This window comes from Chiloscyllium plagiosum, unplaced genomic scaffold, assembly GCF_037043375.1.
Source record: "Chiloscyllium plagiosum isolate Xiang-an unplaced genomic scaffold, Cpla_swu_hap1 HiC_scaffold_3, whole genome shotgun sequence".
Lineage (NCBI taxonomy): Eukaryota > Metazoa > Chordata > Chondrichthyes > Orectolobiformes > Hemiscylliidae > Chiloscyllium > Chiloscyllium plagiosum.
Genome location: NW_028270141.1, coordinates 41,569,309 through 41,593,469, shown reverse-complemented (window position 1 = coordinate 41,593,469; position 24,161 = coordinate 41,569,309). Strand labels below are relative to the sequence as shown.

General features: G+C 40.9%; 1 protein-coding gene across 1 annotated transcript in view; it reads right to left on the bottom strand.

The window, feature by feature from the left end:
- Positions 1-779: 779 nt before the first annotated feature.
- LOC122542349 (nidogen-1) overlaps positions 780-24,161 on the bottom strand; it is a 102,191-nt gene continuing 78,809 nt past the window's right edge. Inside the window, exons 15-20 of the mRNA XM_043680037.2 lie at positions 23,541-23,667; positions 19,549-19,720; positions 15,794-15,951; positions 6,146-6,269; positions 3,925-4,037; positions 780-1,254 (exon numbers count right to left, since the gene is read on the bottom strand). Coding sequence (XP_043535972.2) covers positions 1,133-1,254; positions 3,925-4,037; positions 6,146-6,269; positions 15,794-15,951; positions 19,549-19,720; positions 23,541-23,667 — 816 coding nt within the window. The 3' untranslated portion in view covers positions 780-1,132. The remainder of the gene's footprint in view (positions 1,255-3,924; positions 4,038-6,145; positions 6,270-15,793; positions 15,952-19,548; positions 19,721-23,540; positions 23,668-24,161) is intronic.

The window sequence follows — 24,161 nt, the reverse complement described above, 5'->3', positions numbered from 1 at the left end:
CGCAGAGTGCTTCAGGGAACAACTCTGGGACACACTGACCAATCAACCCCACCGCTCTGTGGCCGACTACTTCAACTCCCTCTCCTGCTTCCCCAAGGAAATGCAGTGCTGGGCCTCCTCCACCACCAAATCCAAGCTACCCGACAACTGGAGGAAGAACGCCTCATGTTCCGCCTTGGGACCCTTCAACCACACGGCATCAACATCAACTTCACTAGTTTCCAAATCTCCCCTACCCCTCCTCATCCCAGATCCAACCCGGCATCACCCTCTTGACCTGCCCATCTTAGTTTCCCACCTATCCACTCCACGCTCCCCACCAACCAATCACAATTACCGTCCACAAGCATCCATTTATCACATTCCCAGCTACCTTCCCCCACCCCCATCCTCCTATTTATCTCTAAGCCCCTTTTCTGATACAAAGATATTCTGGGCAGACCATCACTTAGAATTTTCACAATGTTTTAACTACAACACAAACTGACAGTCCGTCGTTTCTCAGGCAAATCCTGAAAGTTCCCATCAATTGGTATAAGGTTCAAGTTGGTGGTTCCACCACCAGCTTCTTAAGAGATCAGAGATTAAGGGATAATGGATCAGAGATTAAAAACCAGCCCAGCCAGCAATGGCTGCAGCCCAACATAAAGCAAGAAAACTCTATCCAACTGGGGAAAGCTATTAAAGAGTAAGCCCACTGACTATTGTGTTGCATTCCTGACTTGAACCACCTCCTGAAGCACACTCAGGGGAATGCTGCAATGGAAAACATAAATATGTACAAAAAAGTTCTATTTTATTTGATATATGATGAAAAGCTGTACAGAGCATATCATAATACCTGATGTGATGGCTTCATTCATGGTGAAGTAACAATACAATAAGGCACCATCGTGTCAGAATTAAACATCATTCGCAGTAACAATTTAGTGAATCATAAGAAAACATATTTACAGTTGTAATTCTTTTATAAAAACGTGAATAAAAATCCAAATAATTTTTAAAAATGTAATGAAAAATGTTTAAAAAATGGTATTTTAAAAATTAAAAGCATTTTCAAGTCAGAATTTTGACTTATGAGGAAGAGACTGGACTCGAAATAGTAATGGGAACTCCCTGAAATGTTTGGTTATTAGTTTCTTTCCACGCAGCTGACCCCCACTGAAGCATCAGGACAGCGGCAGGACCGACTCGATGGCGTTGCCAAACATAGATGGGTGCAGCCACCATTATTAACAGCACAGTGGTTCTGTCCTATCAAAATAAAGACAAACAGACAATATTGAAATTGTTTTACAAGTTTTCTCACAAAATAACAACTGGCATTTAGATATTAATTTCTGCGTTAGTGTCTAAAGATTGTGGACTGAAACCACACTCCAGGACTTTCAGTGTAACCATCAATGTTGACTCGCCTTTAGAGCACTGAGGGAGTACTGCACTGCCAGAGATTTCACATTTCAGAGGCTATTTTAAAGAGAAGATCCATCTGTTCTTTAAGATGTACATACAATATTCTGTGTCACAATATTGATGGGAACAGAAGTGGAGGAGTTCTCTGGTCTCCTGGTCTATTTTTTTAAATCCCTGAATCAATACCAGAGAATAGGTTATCTGGTCGTGATCATGTTGCTCTTTGTAGGAGCATGCTGCGTGTAAATGGACTAGCATATTTCCTACATTCCAACAGTGAATACACTTCAAAAAGCACTTCATTGTTTGCAAAGCACTTTGGTACACTACGTAGACATAAAAGGTGCTATAGAAATGGAAATCTTCGTTTTCACACCTTTAGCATAGTAAAACATATACCAGTTCAGGCAGCATCCAAGGAGCAGTAAAATTGACATTTCAGGCAAAAGCCCTTCATCAGGAATACGCATTCCTGATGAAGGGCTTTTGCCTGAAACGTTGATTTTACTGCTCCGTGGATGCTGCCTGAACTGCTGTGCTTTTCCAGCACCACTCTAATCTAGTCTCTGGTTTCCAGCATCTGCAGTCATTGTTTTTATCTAAAACATATACCATAATAAGTCAGTCAGATATTTGGCCCTTTGAGTTTGTTCTGCCATTCAATGAGATTGTGGTTGATCTGATAATCCTTAATGGCCTTTTCTTCATAACTGTTGATTCCCTTACTGATTAAAAACCTGTCTATCTCAGCCTTGAATATATTTAATAACCCAGCCTCTATTGCACTATGCAATAAAGGAGTCCACAGATTCAATGCCCTCAGAGAAAATACTCTTCCTCATCTATCTGTAAAAATGACCCTGACCCTGAGTTGCCTGCCACTTCAACACTGTGATCCATGGCCAACATTTCTGTTGCAAACCTGCTGCAACCTTCCAGTGAACCTCAGTGCAACTTAAAGAACAGAATCTAATCTACCCTTTGGGATCCTGCAGCCTCAATGACTCAACATTTATAGCCGGAGTCTGTCCTTCCATTTTTCTTTTTACTCACCTCCATAACCAGTCCTGTTACGACATGGGTTGATTTTAGCACAGCCTACCCATTGTCTTCTACCCTCTGTTCTCACTGTCACTTATTCAGTTTCTCTCTGATCTGGCCTAGTAGCACTAATCCCCTTGTCTGCCTACCCCTTTCAACTCTCTCGCTCTGTCTAGGCGCCGCCTCCACCAATCCACTCGCTGCCCCCCCCAAAATTTCTCCCAACCTCATCTTCAACATAATTTCCACTTTTTCCTAGCAGCTATCAGTTCTGAAGAAGAATCACTGGACTTAAATTGTCAACTCTGCTTTCTCCTTACAGATGCTGTCAGACCTGTTAAGTTTTGCTACCAGTCTCAAATGTCTTGAAGAAAGTTTGCCCTCTGGTCCTGGGCTCCTCTGTCACGAGGAGAAACAACTTTTCCACATCTACCTTGTCAAGTCCCAAAACATTTTGGTACGTTTCAATAAAATCATTCTCGTAAACCCCAAAGAGCACAGGCCCAACGTACTCAAGCTCTCCTCAAAAGAAAATCCCTCCCTACCAAGGATCAATTTAGTAAAACTTCCCTGGACTGCCTCCAGTGGCTGTACATCTTTCCTTAAATAAGGGGACCAAAACTATTCATAGTATTCTAGCTGGGGTCTAACTAGTGCCTTAAATCATTTCAATATAACCTCCTTATTTTTGTATCCCATTCCATAGGAATTAAAAACCAACATTCCATTAGGTTTCCCTATTACCTCCTGAAGTTGGAAGCCAGCTTTTGTGATTCATGGACAAAGACCACCACATCCTTTTGTACCGCAGCTTTCCACAGTCTTTCTCCATTCAATATTCAGCTCTTCTATTCTTCCTGTCAAAGTGCATCACCTCAATTTTTTTCCAACATTACACTATATCGGCAAAGTTTATGCCCACTCAATCTGTCACTGATCAAAAATGTGACATGCTAAATGTCTTCTGAGGGAATAAGAGAGGCAGGAGATTTAGGGAGGGAATCCAAAATGCAGATTCTAACCATATGAAAACATGGCGACTAATTGTGAAAAGCTAGAAAACAAAACTCAGGAAATAGGCAAGAGACAGGAAGAGCTCAAGTTTGTATGGGTACAGAATGATATGTAGATAAGCAGGAAGCAAGGCCATGGAAGGATTTGAACATGAGGATGTGAAATTTAAATTTAAGGTTAATGGAGGTCAGTGAGCACAGGGGTCAGTGGACTGATGTGTTAACTGGTTCTGGGCATCAATTCCACTCATAGAAAACGAGTCTCTGTGAGGTTAGATCACAATGGTACCCAGTATTGGCCTGTAGCACAGGCAGATGTTCTGATTGAAAACACTTCAAAGGATATACAATCAACGATGTGATGTAAATATCCAAAATAACCTACTCCGTTATCCAGTTGATGCATACATTCAAAAGATATAGATGCTGAAGCAGTGCACAGAATAGTGAGTGTTACCTGGTGGACACTGGGAATAAGCTGTGGTTATTCCATAGAGACGAGATTGTTTGGATGGCTGTTGCTCATCAGTCTCTCGTCCAAAGATACGATCTACAGCTATGACAGATTCTCTGCATGAATAGAACAATTAAGATACAATGAAAGACTTTCCAGTCAAGAGACCGGCTCAAGGTGTTACATTTCTTCAGCATATTATCATCAATACACGTTGAGAGACAATATACAAGTTCGAAGTGAAATATTACAGATGTTGGAAACAAGAACAAAAAGAGCTGGATGAAGCTGAAAAGGTCAAGCAGCACTTATGAAGAATGAAAGATTTAATGTTTCAGTGATTTCTCAACAACTTGCAGTGTTAACTGTCCCATTTATCTCCACAGATGCTACTTGGCCTGCTGTGTATTTCACATTATGCCTATGCCAATGCACTGCACTCTTCAAATAACAGAATGCACGTGATAGTCATTTAGCTCATTTTAGCCCCCACCCGCTTATGGTAATTCATCTGCAAAGACAAAACTTTATTCCACTAACTGCATAAAGTCACAGTAGATGCTGTGCAGACACTTCATAGCAATACTGTTCTTTCCTTCATAAACCATAACCTTAGCAACAACACTGGAACAGTTAGCAGACAGCACCATCGCCAAGCCCAACAAAATTAGCTCTTAAAGAAATTAGCTTTCACTTCTTAAAAACTTTCCTGCACATTAGCATGTTTTACAATTTTATTGGGATGCAAAAGGTGAAGAAACATTCAATTTGCAAATTAAAAGCAAAAAAGCTATTGAAACTATATCTATGAAGGTGAAACTCAACTAAAAATACTTGCATGTTAGGTAATGGAACATAATAGGTAAAATAAGAAATGATTTGCAGCTTAACGTGAAGGGATTCCTCTAACATGGCGCAATTTCAGATCAGTTATTTTGGGTTCAAATGTTCAAAATCTGAAACAAAAACATTAAATTCTGGAAATACCAAATAGATTTGTCAGCATCTTCGTTTACATAAATAGATTAGATTACATTACAGTGTGGAAACAGGCCCTTCGGCCCAACAAGTCCATACCGACCCGCCGAAGCGCAACCCACCCATACCCCTACATTTACCCCTTACCTAACACTACGGGCAATTTAGCATGGCCAATTCACCTGACCTGCACATTTTTGGACTGTGGGAGGAAACCGGAGCACCCGGAGGAAACCCACGCAGACACGGGGAGAACGTGCAAACTCCACACAGTCAGTCGCCTGAGGCGGGAATTGAACCCAGGTCTCTGGCGCTGTGAGGCAACAGTGCTAACCACTGTGCCACCGTGCCGCCCACAAATAGGTCCAGGGTCTGCACAAAAAACTTTCTAAACTGTCATCTAGTCTAATTTAAAACATACAATAAATTTGGTGGACAGGATAAGAAATGCCAAATGCAGTTTCCTTCAATAAAATTGATTATGGTCACAATTACAAATGGTCCAAGGCCAGATCTAGGTCAGTTATCAACAGTTGCATTTTCCCAGAAAACAATCAAAAAGGCTCCTGTCTAATGCATGAGGCACAATTTTGGTGAATCAGAAAAACTGGACTTATCCCTGGTGGGTTAGCTGGGAAGGATCAAAAAGGAATTTTTACATTAAGCTTTGCCTAAATTGGCCCAGGCTTTTGATTCTCCCTGGAAATCACATGGTTTTGATTAGGGTGGGATTGTATACACTGATGGTATCACAATTCGATTTGACCTCTGCTGCAGTTTGTAATTCATCTGCAAGACTGAAAAAGGCTGGGACACCCTTTGACTGGGAAAGAAATGCTGACAAATGACTCCATAGACATCTTCAAAACTATAAAAAGCTTACATAAAATAGACAGAAGGAAACAATTTCAGTGTGTGTGGAATCCAGAACTCAGGTCCATCAACAAAAGACAGTCACTAACAAATCCAAAAGGGAATTCAGGAGAAACCTCTTTAGTGAGAATGGTTAATACACGAACTCACCGCTGTAAGGAGTAGCTGAGATAAGGATAAGTTACTTCAATGCACGAGGGAAAAAGGAATAGGAGGATATTCTGAAAGGGGTTTTTGAAGAGCTTTGTGTGAAGCACATACATCCAACATGGAACTGTTGGACCAATGGCCAATCAATATGCTCTAAATAAGATGACATTCAAGGCACAATCTAGCATAATCTCAGAAAACCTAAATATAATGGATATTGTACCTTTTCCAGTCTGTATAGTACAAATTCCTTCCATAACTTGTAATCCCAAAGGGATAATGGATGCCGTCAAGTACTCGTTTGCGTCCAGTTCGATTCGGGTTCATGCATTCCAACCTTTGGGTTCCTGCAAGAATAACACAGTTACAAACCCCACATGGAAGAGTATAGCTCAGGCGAGAGAGAATGTGAATGAGTGCAAGAGAACAAACATGTCTTGTCAGCAATTTAATGGGAAGCTGCTACCCATTACAGATCAGAAACATGGTCGACAGGTAGCTTTGTTTTGGCAGCTCATTCACTGAAATAAAATTAAATTAGTAACCATTAAATACGCAAGCTGTACTGTAACAATTCATCCAAGTCAAATCCTGAGAAACCTCTAGAGGAGATTTCAAAAATCTATCACATTAAAGCAGTTTTCCACATCAAGAAAATGTCATCAGGAATGGTAAACTGGTCCTTTAGCGTGCATTCAGCAACATTATCACACAGCTGCAATAGGAGATGCATCCAGCTTTAGGCCAAGCTTTTACAAGTATTTTTGAAATTAGAGGCAAACCTGGTTTTTATCCCTTGGAGAAACATTCCGATGTTGTACTCCACTGCCAGCACTGAACTTCTGTTAGGCTAGATATAGTGCTTCAATATCACAGACACACAGGGCACTTATAATCAAGATCATAGCCTGATTATTTGCTGTCAAGCATTACATCTATGTCACTCATCATCCCTGCGTTTGCTGTCTGAATTTGGAGGTGTTGCTGAATTGGGCACCAATTTGAATTTCTCATCCTGTGTGGTTAAAACCTCCATGACCATAAATGGCCAATAGAACTTTCATAACTATGGCATGCTCTAAAACTGCTCAGCAAGCGATACATCAGGTGCAGCTGAATGTTCCCATAAAGAGAAAATGATCCAGTTATGGTATTGATTAGAGTGGTGCTGGAAATGCACAGCAGGTCAGGCAGCATCTGAGGAGCAGGAAAAATCGACATTTCGGGCAGGGGCCCTTCGTCAGGAATGAGGCTGGAAGCCTCGGGTTGGAGAGATAAATAGGAGGGGGTGGGGCTGGGGAGTGCAATAGGTGGATGGAGGAAGGGGTAAAGGTGATTGGTCGGAGAGAAATGGGTAGCCATGGGCATCTGCATGGGCCCCAGCTACATCGGTTTCTTTTTTGGCTACACAGAACAGTCCATCTTCCGCAGTTACACAGGCACCACTCCCCAACTTTTCCTCCGCTACATTGATGACCGTATCGGTGCTACCTTGTGCTCCCATGAGGAGGTTGAGCAGTTCATCAATTTCACCAACACATTCCACCCCCGACCTTAAATTCACCTGGACCATCTCTGACACCTCCCTCCCCTTCCTGGACCTCTCCATCTCCATCAACGACGACTGACTCAACACCGACTTTTATTTTTACAAACCCAACTCCCACAGCTACCTGGATTACATCTCCTCCCACCCTACCTCCTGCAAAAATGCTTACCCGTATTCCCAATTCCTCCACAGAACACACCAGATGGCCTGTAATTTCCCCTCCCACGTGGTTGAAGATGCCCTCCAACCCATCTCATCCACGTCCCACACCTCTGCCCTCAAACTGCACCCCTCCAACTGCAACAAGGACAGAACCCCCCCCCCCCCCCCCAGTCCTCACCTTCCACCCCACCAATCTCCGTATAAACCACATCATCCGCCGACATTTCTCCCACCTACAAACGGACCCCACCACCAAGGATATATTTCCTTCCCCACCCCTATCCGCTTTCCGCAAAAACCGTTCCCTCTGTGACTACCACATCAGGTACACAGCCCTCCAAACAACCCACCCTCCCCTCCTGGCACCTTCCCCTGCCATCACAGGAATTGCAAATCCTGTGCCCACACCTCCCCCCTTCACCTCCATCCAAGGCCCCAAAGGAGCCTTCCACATCCAAAGTTTCACATGCACTTCCACACATCATTTATTGCATCTGTTGCTCCCGATGCAGTCTCCTTTACATTGGGGAGACTGGACATCTTCTCATAGGACACTTCAGGGAACATCTCCAGGACACCCGCACCAATGAACACCACCGCCCTGTGGCCCAACATTTCAACGCCCCCTCCCACTCTGCCAAGGTCATGTAGGTGCTGGGCCTCCTCCACCGCCGCTCCCTCACCACCCGACACCTGGAGGAAGAACGCCTAATCTTCTGCCTCAGGACACTTCAACCCCAGGGCATCAATGTGGACTTCACCAGTTTCCTCATTTCCCCTCCCCCCCACCTTACCCTAGTTCCAACCTTCCAGCTGAACACCATCCTCATGACCGGTCCCACCTGTCAATCTTCCTTCCCACCTATCCGCTCTACCCTCCTCTCTGACCTATCACTTTTATCCTTTCCTCCATTCACTTATTGCACTCTTCGCTACCTTCTCCCCAGTCCCACACCCCCTCCCATTTATCTCTCCATCATGTAGCTTCCAGCCTCATTCCTGATGAAGGGCTTCTGCCTGAAACGCGATTTTCCAGCACCACTCTAATCTTGACTCCAATCTCCAGCATCTGCAGTCCTTGCTTTCGCCCAGTTGTGGTATTGTCTATCACATGGACTAAAAGACTAAATGACAACAACTTACACAATACTTTCAATGCAATAAAACACGCCAGGATGTTTAAGACATAATTAAATATTAAAACCATATAAGGCAATATTAGACAACCGAACACGGTTCAGGAAACAGGTGATAAAGAGCATCTCAAAAGGAAGACAGATAGATAGAGGCTCACGGGTTTGAGAGCTTAGGGGCTTAGCACATCAGAGCCATGAAAATTAGGGATGGCGATGGGGAGCCGGGAGGGGCACAAGTTAGAATAAGTGCAGCAGAGTTTCGAATGAGCTTACGTTGTACCAATGGTGGAAGATAAATGGCTCTTGATTATAAGTACCCTGTGCGGCTGTGATATTGAAGCACTCAATCTAGTCTAATAGAGGTTCAATGACAGCAGTGGAGTATAGATCAAAGTGTTTCTCTGAGGGATAAAAACCAAGTTCACCTTTAATTTCAAAAATACTTGTAAAAGGTTGGCCTAAAGCCATATGCATCTCATACTGCAGCTGTGTGAAAGGAGGAAGATATAAAAGCACTGGAATGGTCAAGCCTAAGGTTAACAAAAGCATGGATGAACTGAGAGAGGAACAAAGATCAGCTATGTCAGGTAGAGTTAGTTAGGCTGTTTTGGTGATGGAGAAGCTATGAGGTCAGAAACAGAGCTTAAGAGAAATAGGACACCATGGTTGCCAAAGGTCTAGTCCCAAACATTGATGAGATCCTCTATCAATACTGACGTACCACATCCACACCATCAGCTTTCATCTTCCACATAAACTTTTATATGGCAATTTACTGAATGCCAGTTCCCAGTTGTCCATCCTGCTTGTTACATCCTCAGAGAACACAATCAAATTTCTCAACATGATTTTCCTTCCATAATCAAACAGTCAACATGGATTTTTGCTATGATCTTCCAAATGCCCTGCTACTAGTTTAATAATATTTTCTAGCATTTTCCCATGACAGATATTCAGTTAAATGATGTGTAGTTTCCTGCTTTGTCTCTTTGCTTTCTTAATTAGAGATAAGAAGGAGTGGAGCTCTGAATGGTCGTGTTTTCAAATAAGCCTATTGGTCTATAACCCGGTGTCATGTGATTTTTGCATTTGTCCACCCAAGTCCAATACCGGCATCTCCACATCTTGATTGGCGATCCCACCATTGCAGTATTGGATGATTATAACCATTGCTTCCATTACCCGTTCCATTTTTTGCAGACCCAGAGATTTAGTCATCAGCATTTTGTCCCATTACTTGACTCAAACAATTGCCTTTTCCTGGCTTCCCATTATTAAATTTCCCAGTTTCATCCTTTAAGGGGTCAATGCTTATTTTTGCCACTCTTTTTGTATACTTGCAGAAGATTTTACAAGTCTGTTTTAATATTTCGTGCAAATTTTCTCTTAAACTTCAATTTCTCTCTTTAACCTTTTTTTTGTTATGGCTTGCTGGTTTCTAAAAATTTCCCAATCTTGTAGTTTACCACTAATCTTTGCTGCATTTCAGGTTTATACTATCCTTAACTTACTTACTTAGCTATGGATAGTGCACATCTTTCTTAGAGCTTTCTTTCTTAGTGGCATACATCATTATTGACAGCCTTAAAATATCTGCCACAGATGCTCTAAGCTTTTGCCTTTTAACCTATTTCCTCATTCCACCTCAGCCAACTTTGTCTTTATAGTTTTGTAACTGCCTTTAAGTTTTAAGGCACTATTTTCAGAACTACGTTTCTCACCCTCAAACTGAATTTGAAATTCTACATTATGATGGCTCTTACTTAGATCATTCTTTACCATGACATAATTAATTCTCTCTTATTACATCACACCAGGTCTAAAATAGCTTGTTTCTGTAATTTACATGCCATTCTACAATATAACTGCTATCAGTAAGCCTATAAACCAAGGTCTTATTTCTTATCTTCATCCATATTGATCCTCTCAACCTAAATCATTTATCAATACTGTACCAACCTTAGCCTTTACTACAGACCTATGTTGTTACATTACACTACTGCCTTGTCTTTTGTTTTTAAATTTCCAAATTGGCATTGGATAATTACTTAAACTGCAACAGTGCACGAACTTATTGGACAAAGGCAAGAAATTGGCACTAATTTAAAGCCCTTAGAGAGCCAGTGCAAAAATGATGGGCCGAAATAATTCTATGATTCCGTAAAAGCTTCCCCCCCACCACACACTATTTAGTTCAAAAATTTCTCTATATTCCTTGTTATATTCAACAGTACATTGGTCCCAGCATTTATCAGGTGAAGGACATCTCAATAGTATAGCTTCTTCTGTACCCAATAACAGTGTCTGTGCCACAGGAATCAAAGCCCATTCCTCCCACACCAATCCCTGAACCATATATTCAGCTCTCTGATCTTATTTACTTTGTGCCAATTTGTTTGCAGGTCCAGTAGTAACCTAGATATTACCACCTTTTAGGTACTGCTTTTTAAATTTACTTCTTTGCTGATTATTACCTTCAGTAGAATCTCTTTCTTGCCTTACTTATGTCATTGGTATCCACATGGGTCACAACTGGATCAATCTGCTAGCACTTCAAGATCCTCACCAGCGCTAAGGTGAAGCTTTAGCTCTTGCACCAGAGCAGGTGACACAGCCTTTTGGACTCTTACCCTCAGCTGCAAGGAATGATATCCATCCCCTCTATTTATACTATGCCGAATTACAACTACAACCCATTTCATTCCCACAAACAGATGGTTTCCTGCACCACAGTGACACAGTCCATTTTCTCATGCTGTCATCCATACAGACTGCAAGAATATCAAACCTGCTGGACAACTGCAATGGCTGAGGCGCCTCCATTGCTATCTTTGGATCTTCATATCAGCCTCTCTTATAGTCACACCTTCCTGTATTTGACCATAAATTATACTTGAACACGGGAGAAGCAGCGGGCCATTCAGCACATCAAGTCTACTCTGCAATTCTATACAGTCTGAGCTGACCAAATGCTCCACAGCTTTTACCCACACTATTACCATAACCCTGCATATGTCACTGGTAATGAGAAATCGATCAATCTCTACTTTAAACAAACTCAAAGACTGAACTTCCACAACCCACTATGAAGAGAATTCCAAAAATTCACAACTCTCCAAATAAAACAATTACTCCAAAGTCAGTCCAAGTGGCATCTCCTTTTTTTAAAGTTATATCCTCTGTTTGAAACACCTAAATGGGGGAAACAACTTATCAGCATCTACTCTTTCTATCAGTATGACTATTTTTCAATAACGTCACCTCTCATTCATTGAGTCATAGAGTCATACAACATAGAAACAGACCCTTCGGCCCACACTGACCATGTTCCCAAACTGAACTAATTCCATCTGCTTGCACCTGGCCCATATCCTGCCAAATGTTTCTTATTCATGAACTTATTCAAGTATGTTCTAAATGTTGTAACTGTATCTGCATCCACCACTTTCTCTGGCAGTTCATTCCACACACAAACCACTCTGTGTAAAAATATTGCCCCTCATGTCTGTTTTCCATCTTTCTCCTCTCACCTTAAAAATATGCCCTCTAGTTTTGAACTCCCCCACCTAGGAAAAGACCTTTGTCATTCACCTTCTCTCTGCCTCTCATGATTTTATAAACCTATATATGGTCACCCCTCAACTTCCTATGCTCCAGGGAAAAAAGTTCCATCCTTTCCAGTCTATTTTTATATCTGACACCCTCCAGTCCAGGCAACATCCTGGTAAAACATTTCTGAACTCTCTCCAATTTAATATCATCTTCCCTATACAGGGCAACCAGAACAGCATTCAGTACTCCAGAAAGGCCTCACAGATTTCACAAGGACATCCCAACACCTACACTCAAAAATCTGAGCAATGAAGGCAAGCTCGCTAAATAACTTCTTAATCACCCTGTCTACCTGTGATACAAATTGCAAAGAACTACGCAACTGAAACCCTAAGTCTATCAGTTTTACAACACTTACCAGTGCCATACCATTAACTGTATAAGTCATGTCCTTGTTTGTATTAATGAAATGCAATACCTCACACTTGACCAAATTAAACTCCACCTGCCACTCAGGCCCAGTTTGCTCAATTGCTTTTCAAAGGACGTCCCACCATTCCAGAAATAAGTGTGATGAATCTATAGCAATAGTACACATCCTGAGAAAGGGAGATCAAAACAGCACACACTACTCCAGATGTGGTCTAACAAGCTCTTATACAATTAACCCAAGATTTAATTCCTGTACTAAAATGCTCTTGGAATAAAGGTTAACATTTCATGAGCTTTCCTAATAGTCTGCTACACCTGCATGTCAACCTTCAGTGATTTATTAACAAGGACATCTAGGTCCCCTTGTACATCTAAACTGTCCAACCTCTTATCATTTAAGGAATATATTGCACATGTATATATCTCCTACCAAAGTGAGTAAACTCTCATTCCTCACATATTATATTCCATCTGCCATGTTCTTGTTCACTCACTAAACCTGTCTAAATGCTCCTGAAGCCATTTTACATTTTCCATACAACACACATCCCCTCTCTATCAAGTACAGTAAACCCCCTCTATTATCTGGTTCCAGAATTTTCATGCAGGTTAACAGGGCATTTACTACACCATCTACAAATTTGGAAGCAATACATTTGGTCCCCACTTCTAAATCATTCATAAATATTGCAAACAGTTGGGGACAAGTACTAATCATTACAGTACCCAACTAGTTACAGTCTACCTATGGACAGCATTGTGGCTCAGTTGTTAGCACTGCTACCTTGCAGCACCAGGGACCCGGGTTTGATTCTAGCCTTAGGTGACTGTCTGTGTGGAGTGTGCACATTCTCCCATGTCTGCGTGGGCTTCCTCAGGGTGCTCTGATTTCCTTCCACGATCCAAAGACTTGGAGGCGAGGGGAATTGTCATGCTAAATTGCCCATAGTGTTCAGTGATGTGTGGGTTAGGTGCATTAGTCAGGGGTAAATGTAGAGTGGTAGGGAAATGGGTCTGGGTGGGTTACTCTTCGGAGGTCGGTGTGGACTTATCGAGTCAAATGGCCTGTTTCCATGCTGTAGGGATTCTACCAACATGAGAATTACTCCTACTCTCTTTTCTGTCTAATCGACCTTGCTGGGGATCTTATCAAAAGTCTAGCATTTTCCATATTACTGACATAAGGCTAACAACTCTGTAGTTACCTGTTTTCTTACTAACTTATTTTTTGAATAACGGGTAGCTGCTTGCTAGCTGCCAATCTACAGAAATCATTCCAGAATCTATAGATTTTGGAAGCTGAACACCTACGCTTCAAGTAACCCTATAGCCATCTTCTTCAGAATTCAGATACAGAATATCAAGTCCCAGAGACTTACAGTACAATCATCTTACTCATGCGAAGTATTAGTTCTATTCCTAATTCTCCCTAGTCAAATCAATCTCTAATTCTGGGAGATTCCTTGTATCCTCCTCAGTGAAAATACGCACAAATGAATCAATTAGCTTCTCCGCCTTTTCTCTACCACCCTTTTTAAATTCACCTCACCCTGACTGTAATGGACCCACATTTGTCTTAACAGCATGGTGGCTCAGTGGTTAACACTGCTGCCTCAGTGCCAGGGACCCGGGTTCAATTCCACCCTTGGACAATTGTCTGTGTGGAGTACACACATTCTCGCAATGTCTGTGTGGGTTTCCTCCAGGTGTTCTGGTTTCCTCCCACAATCCAAATATGTGCAGGTCAGGTGGATTGGACATGTTAAAATGCCCATAGTATCCTGGAATGTGTAGGCTAGGTGGATTAGCCATGGGAAATGCAGGCTTATAGGGACAGAATAGGGTAGGAAGATGGCTCTGAGTAGGATGCTCTTCAGAAACGTGATGTGGACCTAATGGTCGATTGACCTGCTACCACACTGTAGGGATTCTATGATTCAAATGTTTCCTTTTTATGCACCTATGGAAGACTTTAAGAGTCTGATTTTTAAAAAATACTAGATTGAATTCTTATTCTATTCTCCCTTTCTTTATTGGTTTCTTGGTCCTCCTTTACTTCATTCAAAAAGATTCTAATCCTCTGATTCACTATGAACTCTGGCAGCATTATGACCCCCATCCTTTCAATTTCACACATTCCAATCAACTCCAGTTGATTGATTGAGTTTCTGCATCTTGAAGGGATGTATAGTTGCTTTAAGTCATCTAATAGTTTATTCTTAAAGACTATCCATTGCCTATTAATTGACTTTAATGTCTTTCCCAATCCACCCATCAGCCAATTTGTGCCTTATGCCTTCATAACTTCCCTTATTCAAATTTAATACCCTTGTTCAGAATGAACAACCTCACTTTCAACTTAACATAAAATTCTACCACATTCTGGTCAACAATCCCTGAAGGTTCTTTTACAATAAGACTGTTATTCAGTCCCTTTTTCATTACATAATGTTGGATCTAAAATAATATTTACTCTCGCTGGCTCAACAAACTGTTCTAGAACACGACCTCTAACATTCGCCAGAGACTCATCCTCCATAGATTTAATGCTCATTTTGTTTATCCAGTCTATATGCAGATTGAAGTCACCCATGCTCTCTGCTTCTCTCATTTCCTGATTAATACCACATCCCACACTACCACTACTAATTTGTGGCCTATAAATAATTCCAATCAATGTTTGCTGCCCTTTCTGTTTCTTAGCTTCACCTAAATGGATTGCATTTACCTTCCAATCTGTGATTCTCCCCCACCCATGTACTGATCCCAACCCTCTGTGTCTGTGCAAATTCCATCTCCTTTGCATTCCTAAACATCGAATATCCTTAAATACTGAATTCCCAGTCCTGGTCACGTGCAGCTATTTTTCTGTAATGACAATCAGATAATACCCATTTAAATCCACTTTATATCATCAACTTTGTCGGAAGCTCAGACTCCAGTTCATCTTCTCAGAACTAAGAGTACAAGAAATAAAATTCAAATATTAACTTTACAAATCACACTTTAAAAGTGGAAATTTTATCTAAGTTCAACATACCTGCATCAGCCCAGCACAACAATGCACTATAGGGGTCATAGGTCAATCCATTAGGCAGGCCAAGATCATTTTTCACAAGGATCCGTCTGTTGGTTCCATCCATGTATGAAGTCTCAATTTTGGGAGCAGCTCTATTCCAATCTGTCCAATACAGGTTACTAAAAGGACAAGTTTGAGAATTAGGTCCAATAGCACAATGAATTCATTAAATATGCATAGATTTTAGGGTAGGTAGGTGGGCATGCATTTTGGGGATGGGAATGAGAGTTGGAAACAACAGGCAAGTTTTGGGCTTCTTACGTAAAGATGTATTCACCTTAGAGGGTGCATAATGCTAATTTGATTGATTCCTGGGGTTGGGGATACATACTTGCATTTTAGGATGATCTGGAAAATACTTTGAAGACTTTGAACTATTTGGTTTGAGAATGGTTTTATCATGTAATTTGTTGCAAACTGAAGTTAACACTTTATTGTGTGCTGTACACAATCAAATCTTTAATGGAAATCAAGTGAATTTGGAGGGATAGCTAAGGAATGCTTTCAAAGAAATAAGAGAGGAGTTTAATCCCTTAATTACTGAAGAAAAAACATCTTTGAGAGGCCTCGAGGCCCTTTTGCTAATTTTTGCCTAGCAACTCTCCATTCACATAGATTGCTGTTCTACAAAGAGAAGGAAATATAACAGTATAAAACTCTTTGCTGAAATTTTGCTCTTAGTCAAAGTTCTTGGGAACCTGAGTGTTTCCAAATATCAGCTTTTCTGCCTACTTAGTAAAACCTGAAGTAGTAGGCTGTGGCCAATTTTCAAAGATGGGATTCCAAGTTGGTTAAAATCAGAAGTGAATACTTATGATCGATCTAAGCTGCTAGCAATTCAACTTTGTCAAAAAGAAATTCTGTGAAAAAGAAAATACTTGGACTTGATTATCCGCGTAGTGCTCCCTTCATAGTCGTACCACTGGTATGACAAGATTACCCGACATGGAGAGATCAAGTAGACAAGCCTATATTCCTGGAGTTAGAAGAATGAAAGCTGATCTAATTGAGAGATATCAAGACCTTTAAGAATTTTGTAAGGTGAGTGCGTACATTCCTTGTTGGCACTACAGGTCATAGTTTTAAAATAAAGTAGCAGCCATTTAGGTCAGGGATAAGGAGAAATTCCCTGTTGTGGGATGTCGCTCTACCTTGATAAAAATGATCAATGAATTTTTTTGAATGCTAAGGAAATTAAGGGATATTGAGATAAATTTGGAAAGCGAGTTTGAGTAGAAAATCAGACCGGAAGGGCCAAATGACCCACTTCTGTGCTTTCACTTTTTTCCTTACATTTGGCCAATCAATATTCCAATTAATCCCAGTCCCCTGCTCTTGCCACTTTACCTGCATTATTCAAAAACTTTTGAGACTTAACTATTGAGTCACTGCCTATCAAGCAATGTATTCCAGATCATAACTTGCTGCATAAAGTAAATGGCAACTCCCACCTGATTCTGCTTGTCAAACATCTTAAACCAGCATCCTCTGGTGAATGATCCTCCTTACTGATCTTCTCTCCTAAAGGAGGTAGCCATGTTGTGGAAGAGCCAGTGTTGGACTGGGGTGGACAAAGTAAAAAATTCAGAACCGCTACCTGATGAAGGAGCAGCACTCCGAAAGCTAGTGCTTCCAAATAAACCTGCTGTACTATAACCTGGTGTTGTGTGATTTTTAACTTTGTCCTTTAAGGCGAATAATCCCAGCTTCTTTTATCTTGCTACAAATCTGAATTCTCTCACCCTTGGTACAATTTCACAAGGTCTCCACTGTGCCACTCTATACCATAAAATAGAAACCATTGTGTTATGATACAATTTTAATATACTTGTGGAAAGATGAAAGATTGGTGTCAATATCTTAGCTACCCACCCTAAAATGCTCCTACAGCAGAATTAGCACTGCTGTCACGAGATCCTGTGCTCTGACACTTTACCAGCGTTGAGGTGAACTGCAATCTACATGAATCAGAAACATGAACATTGCTGTTGACTGATCAGATTTCCCTCATTTCCTTAGTCAGCTTGCAACAGCTCCTATCTCTCGATAATGATTTCTCTCATAATTGCTTGTGCAATATATGACTTGTGTTATATAAAAAAAAGCCGTGCTCAGCTTGAGCCGTGCTCAAGCTGTACTCAACTTGAATAATTCAAACACAGTGGGGTGCAGTTGGAGTCACAAATGTGCCATACCAGATCTCGACAGGAACTACATCTTACTGTTTTATGTTTAATGAAACACAATTAGCCAGTGGAACAGGAAACAAGATAACCTTGAGTCCAGAAAAATCTGTTCCACTGAAGTTCTGAGAGTGGGATAAACAATAACTGATGAAGTTTATTGCAGATAAGTAGTATTTTATACTCATTACTGGATTATGGGTGTTGTTGGTCTTTTGCTCATTCCTAGTTATGCTGTTGTGATAGCGAACCACCTTCTTGATCCACTGGGGGGAGTTTGATATGACCGAGAGGCTTGCTTGGGTCACTTCAATGTTCACTGACGTGAAAATGAAGTCACATAGGGGTCCAAACTAGTCACAGATGAAAGGTTACTGCTTCACAAAAGGACATTGATGAACAAATTGGGTTTAAACAACAATCCAACAGCTTTACAATCACTTTCAATAACCACTGCGTAATCACATTTTCTACCTCTTGAATCTATGTAAAGTTGTGAATTATGTCCTTCCTTCTATTCATTAAAGGTAGCTTAATGTCAACTGGTAGAAATGTTACCTGACAGTTAGAGAGTAATAGAGTCGTAGAGGTGTACAACATGGAAACAGACCCTTCGGTCCAACTGATCAATGCCACCAGATATCCTAATCTAATCTCGACCCATTTGCCTGCACTTGGCCCATATCCTTCTAAACCCTTCCTATTCAAATACCCATTCAGATATCTTTTAAATGCTGTAATTGTACTCACCTTCACCACTTCCTCTGGCAGCTCATTTCATACACACACCACACTCTGCATGAAAAGATTGCCCCTTAGGTCCCTTATAAATCTTTCCCCTCTCACTCTAAACCAATGCCGTCTAGTTCTGGACTCCCCCACCTCAGGAAAAAGATCTTGTCTATCTACCCTATCCATGCCCCTCTAGAGTTTATAACCTTCTATAAGATTGTTGGAGTTAACTGGCTCCCTTGAATCATATAAAACATGGGATGGCCATTTGTACCTGTACTGACACTCCACAAGAGCATTGGTCTCACTCTCCTTTCCTCCTCTACTTGAATGGATTTTTCCAAGTATGCCGTTTTTCCAAACAGAAAAGATTATTTCTTCTGTTTTCAATATCTCCTATGTAGTAGCTAAAGCATCTGAATCCAACTTCTGTTTCAAATGGGATGGGTTACAGCCAGCTTTAGGGGCTTTAAAAAGATTATACCATTAGGGAACCAACGAAAAAGGCAAAGAAATACTGATTTGTGTCGATAGAGAGACATTGATATTGATGGTAATCCCATAAACCAGATAACCCACCTTTCAAACATTTCCTTAAAAAAATGACTGTGAAATTATGTGAATCCAAGGTATTTAGAATTCAAAAAGAGGCACAAGGAAGGAATTCCTTGCACTTAATTGGCCATGAAATGCTTCGGGATCTTCTGAGGAAGTGAAAAGCACTAAGGAAATGCAACTTCTTTCTTCCTGACACATTGAGGACTTAAAGGAGTTTGGGAGAGCTTTCATTCTAGTACATACCCGTGGACAGGATCTGCAACAATTGCTCTTGGGTTCACAAGGTCATCAGTAAAGAGCACCCGCCTCTGGTCTCCGTCCATTCTAGCCACTTCAATTCTGTCTAGTCCAGAGTCTGTCCAGAAGATGTTGCGGCCCAGATGATCGACAGCTATGCCTTCAGGGCTCTCCAGATCTTTAACACAATAACAGAGACAAATAAAGTCCTAGCAGAGATGGCAAGTGAAGATCCAAATAAACAGCAAGGTATGACACAGGGCAGATACCAAATTAAAATGTTGATATTAAAAATACTGTATTATTACAAGTTAATCGTGGAATCTAAGCCATTTCCCACTCTTAGTATATTAACTATCTTCCACTATTAATACATTAGCAATCTTTAACTGGAGAACATTTATTTAAATAATTGGAAGCTCTCTTCCGAGTTGAATGACCCAGACTGTGTCAGTATTTCTCATCTGACAGAAGCGGACATAGCAGAAGCTCAAATCTATGAGCATGTTCAAGACAGAATTGATAGATTTCTGCATACTAATGATATCAAGAGATATGGGCAGAGTGGGGTTAAATGGCACAGAGATAAATGATCAGTGGGCGTTTTGCTCTGTTTCAGTTTGAAAGAGGTTTGAAGTGTAAGAATAACAAGTGAGGGAGACATTGGGTGAGAACAGCATTATATTTAAAAGCAAGATAAAATAGAAAAGGTTTAGTTCTCTAAATTTCAAACTTCTAGATTTTGAAAAATGTAGGAACTCTTTAGAATTTAGTCACCGATTCCCCATCCCAAAATGACATCAGAAGTTTTAAAACTTTACCGCTGCTTTCAGTGTGACTTTATATCACATGGTCTGTACCTGTCAGTTACAGCAGATATTTGTATAGATGGAGACTAATGGAGCTCCAGAATGAGACATGTGAATGTGTATATGGAAAATCAAAGGCAAGCCAAGTTCAGAAATCTCCAAAACTCAGTAGTTTGACATTTCTTAGCATGGGAGTTTCACTGCACTGAAATGTTAGCCTGGACTTTGTACCCAGGTACATGGACTAATATAATTTTGCTGAGCTGGCCTGTATAGTTATGTACTGCTGTCAATATAGTTACATTGTAGTGGCGTTTAACTTATACAGCAGCTTTAACTGTTCCAAGGCACATCACAGAAATGTGAAAAAGCAAAAATAGATTCCTATCAAAATGAAGGTACATAGGACAGGTGTCCAAATAATTGATCAGTCACCTTAAAGGAAAAGAGATAGGTCAAGAGATGGAGAAACTGAGGATGGAATTGAGGAGATTTCAATCCAGGCATCTGAAGGTGCAGCCACTTACTGTGGAGCAACAGAAGCTGGTAACGATCAACAGACTAGAACTGGAAGAATGCAAAATTCATAGGGGTTCAGGGGCTGGAGGTAATACAGAGATAGGGAGGGAATGAGACAATACAGGGATGTAAATGATAGGCATTCAACATTTATAAGCACAAAACTACCTGGAGGTTGAGAGTCAGAATGTCAGCAATAAGCAATGTTGAGCAATGTCTGTGTATATCTAAGAAACCTATACTCTTGCTTATTTCTGTAACGTTTCTGTAGAATCTATTCATATCAACAGATGGTCATTGTATGGACAAATAATCAGAGAAGCAGTATCCACATGTGATAACTGGATATTCTTTGGAGTGGGCGAGAGCATTCCAATAGAATACTGCTCCTTTGTGGTTGTAGTTTAAGGCTGGGAAGGTCATAAATCATAAATAAATTGCATATTAAAACATAGTTGGGGTTTGGCAGATTGGATCTGGGATCAAAGCTGCAGACAATGACACATTTGTTTTCCAGATTGGGTAATTATGCTTGGTCTTTACACAGTACAGCAAGGAAGTACTGTTGAACTAAACATTTAATCCTGGTAACCAAAATCACAGATTACACAAAACAAGAAAAAGAACAAATTGTGGTCAACAAGTTATATAGTATAGGCTTATGGGCTACGTCCATCAGGTCTCAACTGATCGTGCAGCTGGGAGACCAAAGGAGAGTGGGAAAGTCAGCATTCAGAACTTGATCACAAAGTAAAACTGTTTTGTTCTGGGGAGGTCGGCATTGTTGGCAGTGCCATTTATTTCCCACCCTCTAATTGCCTGATAGCTGATGGTGGGCTTACTATTTGCACAACCACAGATATCATGATGGTGAAGGGGTGTCCATACAGAATTTAAGTAAACATGGAGTGAATTCCTAACAAAGTACGCAGACAGATAGGAAGGGCTTATGCCCGAAACGTCGATTCTCCTGTTCCTTGGATGCTGCCTGACCTACTGTGCTTTTCCAGCAACACATTTTCAGACAGATAGGAAATGCAACTTGAGGCAGAGATAGGTCAAGGTAAGAAAAGTAGGTAAGAAACTCAAGAAAGAGAGGTATTTTCTAATGAAAATACTTTGAAAAGCGCAAATAAACAAACACACCAGGCAGGTGGATAAAAGACACAAAACACCAGGATCTCATTGCTTACGAATAGGGGCTTGGAGTACAACAGCAAAGAGTGTAGAAACATGTCAATTTTTGGTGACTAGAAGAATGCAACAGTTTCAGAAACCTAATATACCAGAACTAATTAAACAAAAAAATTTACAAGATTAATAAAGAAAGTTGCAGAATCAATAATGAGGACAATCAATTTAAAATACATGTTAAATTGAAAGAAATAGAGAAACATTTCTTTATTCAGATTTTTGCTACATGAAGGAGCTGGAATCAATGTAGTTTTGAGAAGGAAAATGGGATAAGTATTTGAGGGACAGAGAGAGAGAGAGAGAGAGAGAGAGAGAGAAAGAGAGAGAGAGAGAGAGAGTGCAAAGAGGTTGCTCTAACAAAGGTCCAGCATAAATACAACAAACAATATTAGATTTGCTAAGTGCTTAAATTGGATAAGGTCAAATGATCAAGGAAATCACAACTCTAACCTAATTGCTGTAGCCCTCAATTTCAGACAATATTCTTAAATTTGATTTTTTGGTAACCAACTGAGTGATTGTCCATAACAGAGTTTGGCTGCTGCGCTTGCATAGGCGTGGCTACTGACCTCATCTGGCTATGACAGGCCATGCCAATTACATCACTGCGTTCTGTGCTCCAGCTGGGAGGTGTTATCTCCAATGGTCACCTGCCCTGAGCTGCTACTGTTGCCCCTGTTCCCTCCACTTCAACCTGTGCCCATCATTCACCAATGCAGATATTCACATCAGACATTTCCAAGAATGTCCGTCGACTCCATGACACGTGCACTCTTTGCACAACCCGGAGATAGCATTCATAGAAATCGGTCTTTAAACAAAATAACTGGTATGGAATATTTCCTATGTAATAGGGAGGCAAGGCTTGAACTTTACTGCCTCATACACCACACGGGATAAATGTGGATTTCAACAGCTTCCTCATTTCCCTTTCCTCCTCCATCCACATTATCCCAGTCCCAAGTCTCCAACTCAGCATCACCCTCTGCACCCGTCCAAAACTACCCCCTCTGACCTATCACCTTCTCCCTCACCTTCATCCACCTATCGCTTTCTCAGCTACCCACGCCACAGCCCTTCCATTTATCTCTCAGCCTCGGCCCACAAGCCTCATTCCTGATGAAGGGCTTATGCCCGAAATGTCGATTCTCCTGCTCCTCGGATGCTGCCTGACCTAATGTGCTTTCCCAGCAACACAGGCTCATCCAAAAGACAGCATTGCCAACAATGTAGCACTTGTTAGGTATTGTATCAGGAGTATAGTGGGAAATGAACTCACAACCTCCTGACTCAGTAGGTATATTACCAACTAAGCCATGAATGATGCAAAAAGGCATGTAATACCAATTAACCATGCACCAAATAACTCCACCAAGAATTGGGATCAAATCTACAGACATAATTGGGACTGGTTTCAAAAAAGATATGGGCCTGGTGGAGACTTCATTTCCTGCTGTTCTTCGGTTTCATACCAACCTATTCCGATGATTGTAGAGGGCTCCCCTCCATGTCGGCTAGCTCGGTTGATGGTGCGCCCAGCAATGTCAGTCCAGTACACCATGTTGTCTACACAGTCATATGCAACACCAATGACCACTTTATCCTATAAACAGAAGAAATAACAAATTATACAGAGAACAGACTATTTATAGGACATTGAAAGAAGACTTGTGAATAATTTAGTGGCTTGAGACAAGGAATTATTGAAGTGATTACCATTACAGAAATCATGTCCAAGTGTTTCACCTTCAAAGAGCTTTGGGAGTGAAATATGAACACATTTCATGTTCTGTTAAATTTTACATCTAATTTGGTTGCTGATTTTAACAAGTCTCCAAATTAGAACCCAATACATTTCAAACAAAGCAAATTTGTCAATGAGGAACATGAGAATAAACTAATGCTTGAGCCTTTGAAGACAGCACCCAGTGTTGCATGTGGGCTATATGGATGCAAATGTTTTCACCAAACTCCTGCATTCCAATGATGCCTTTATGGACTGTGATAGTTTCCTCCAGATGCTGACAAACTTTCTACATCACACAGTCAGAATCAGTCCAAGGTTATTTTTTTTTCCCAAATACTCTCCCAGCTGTG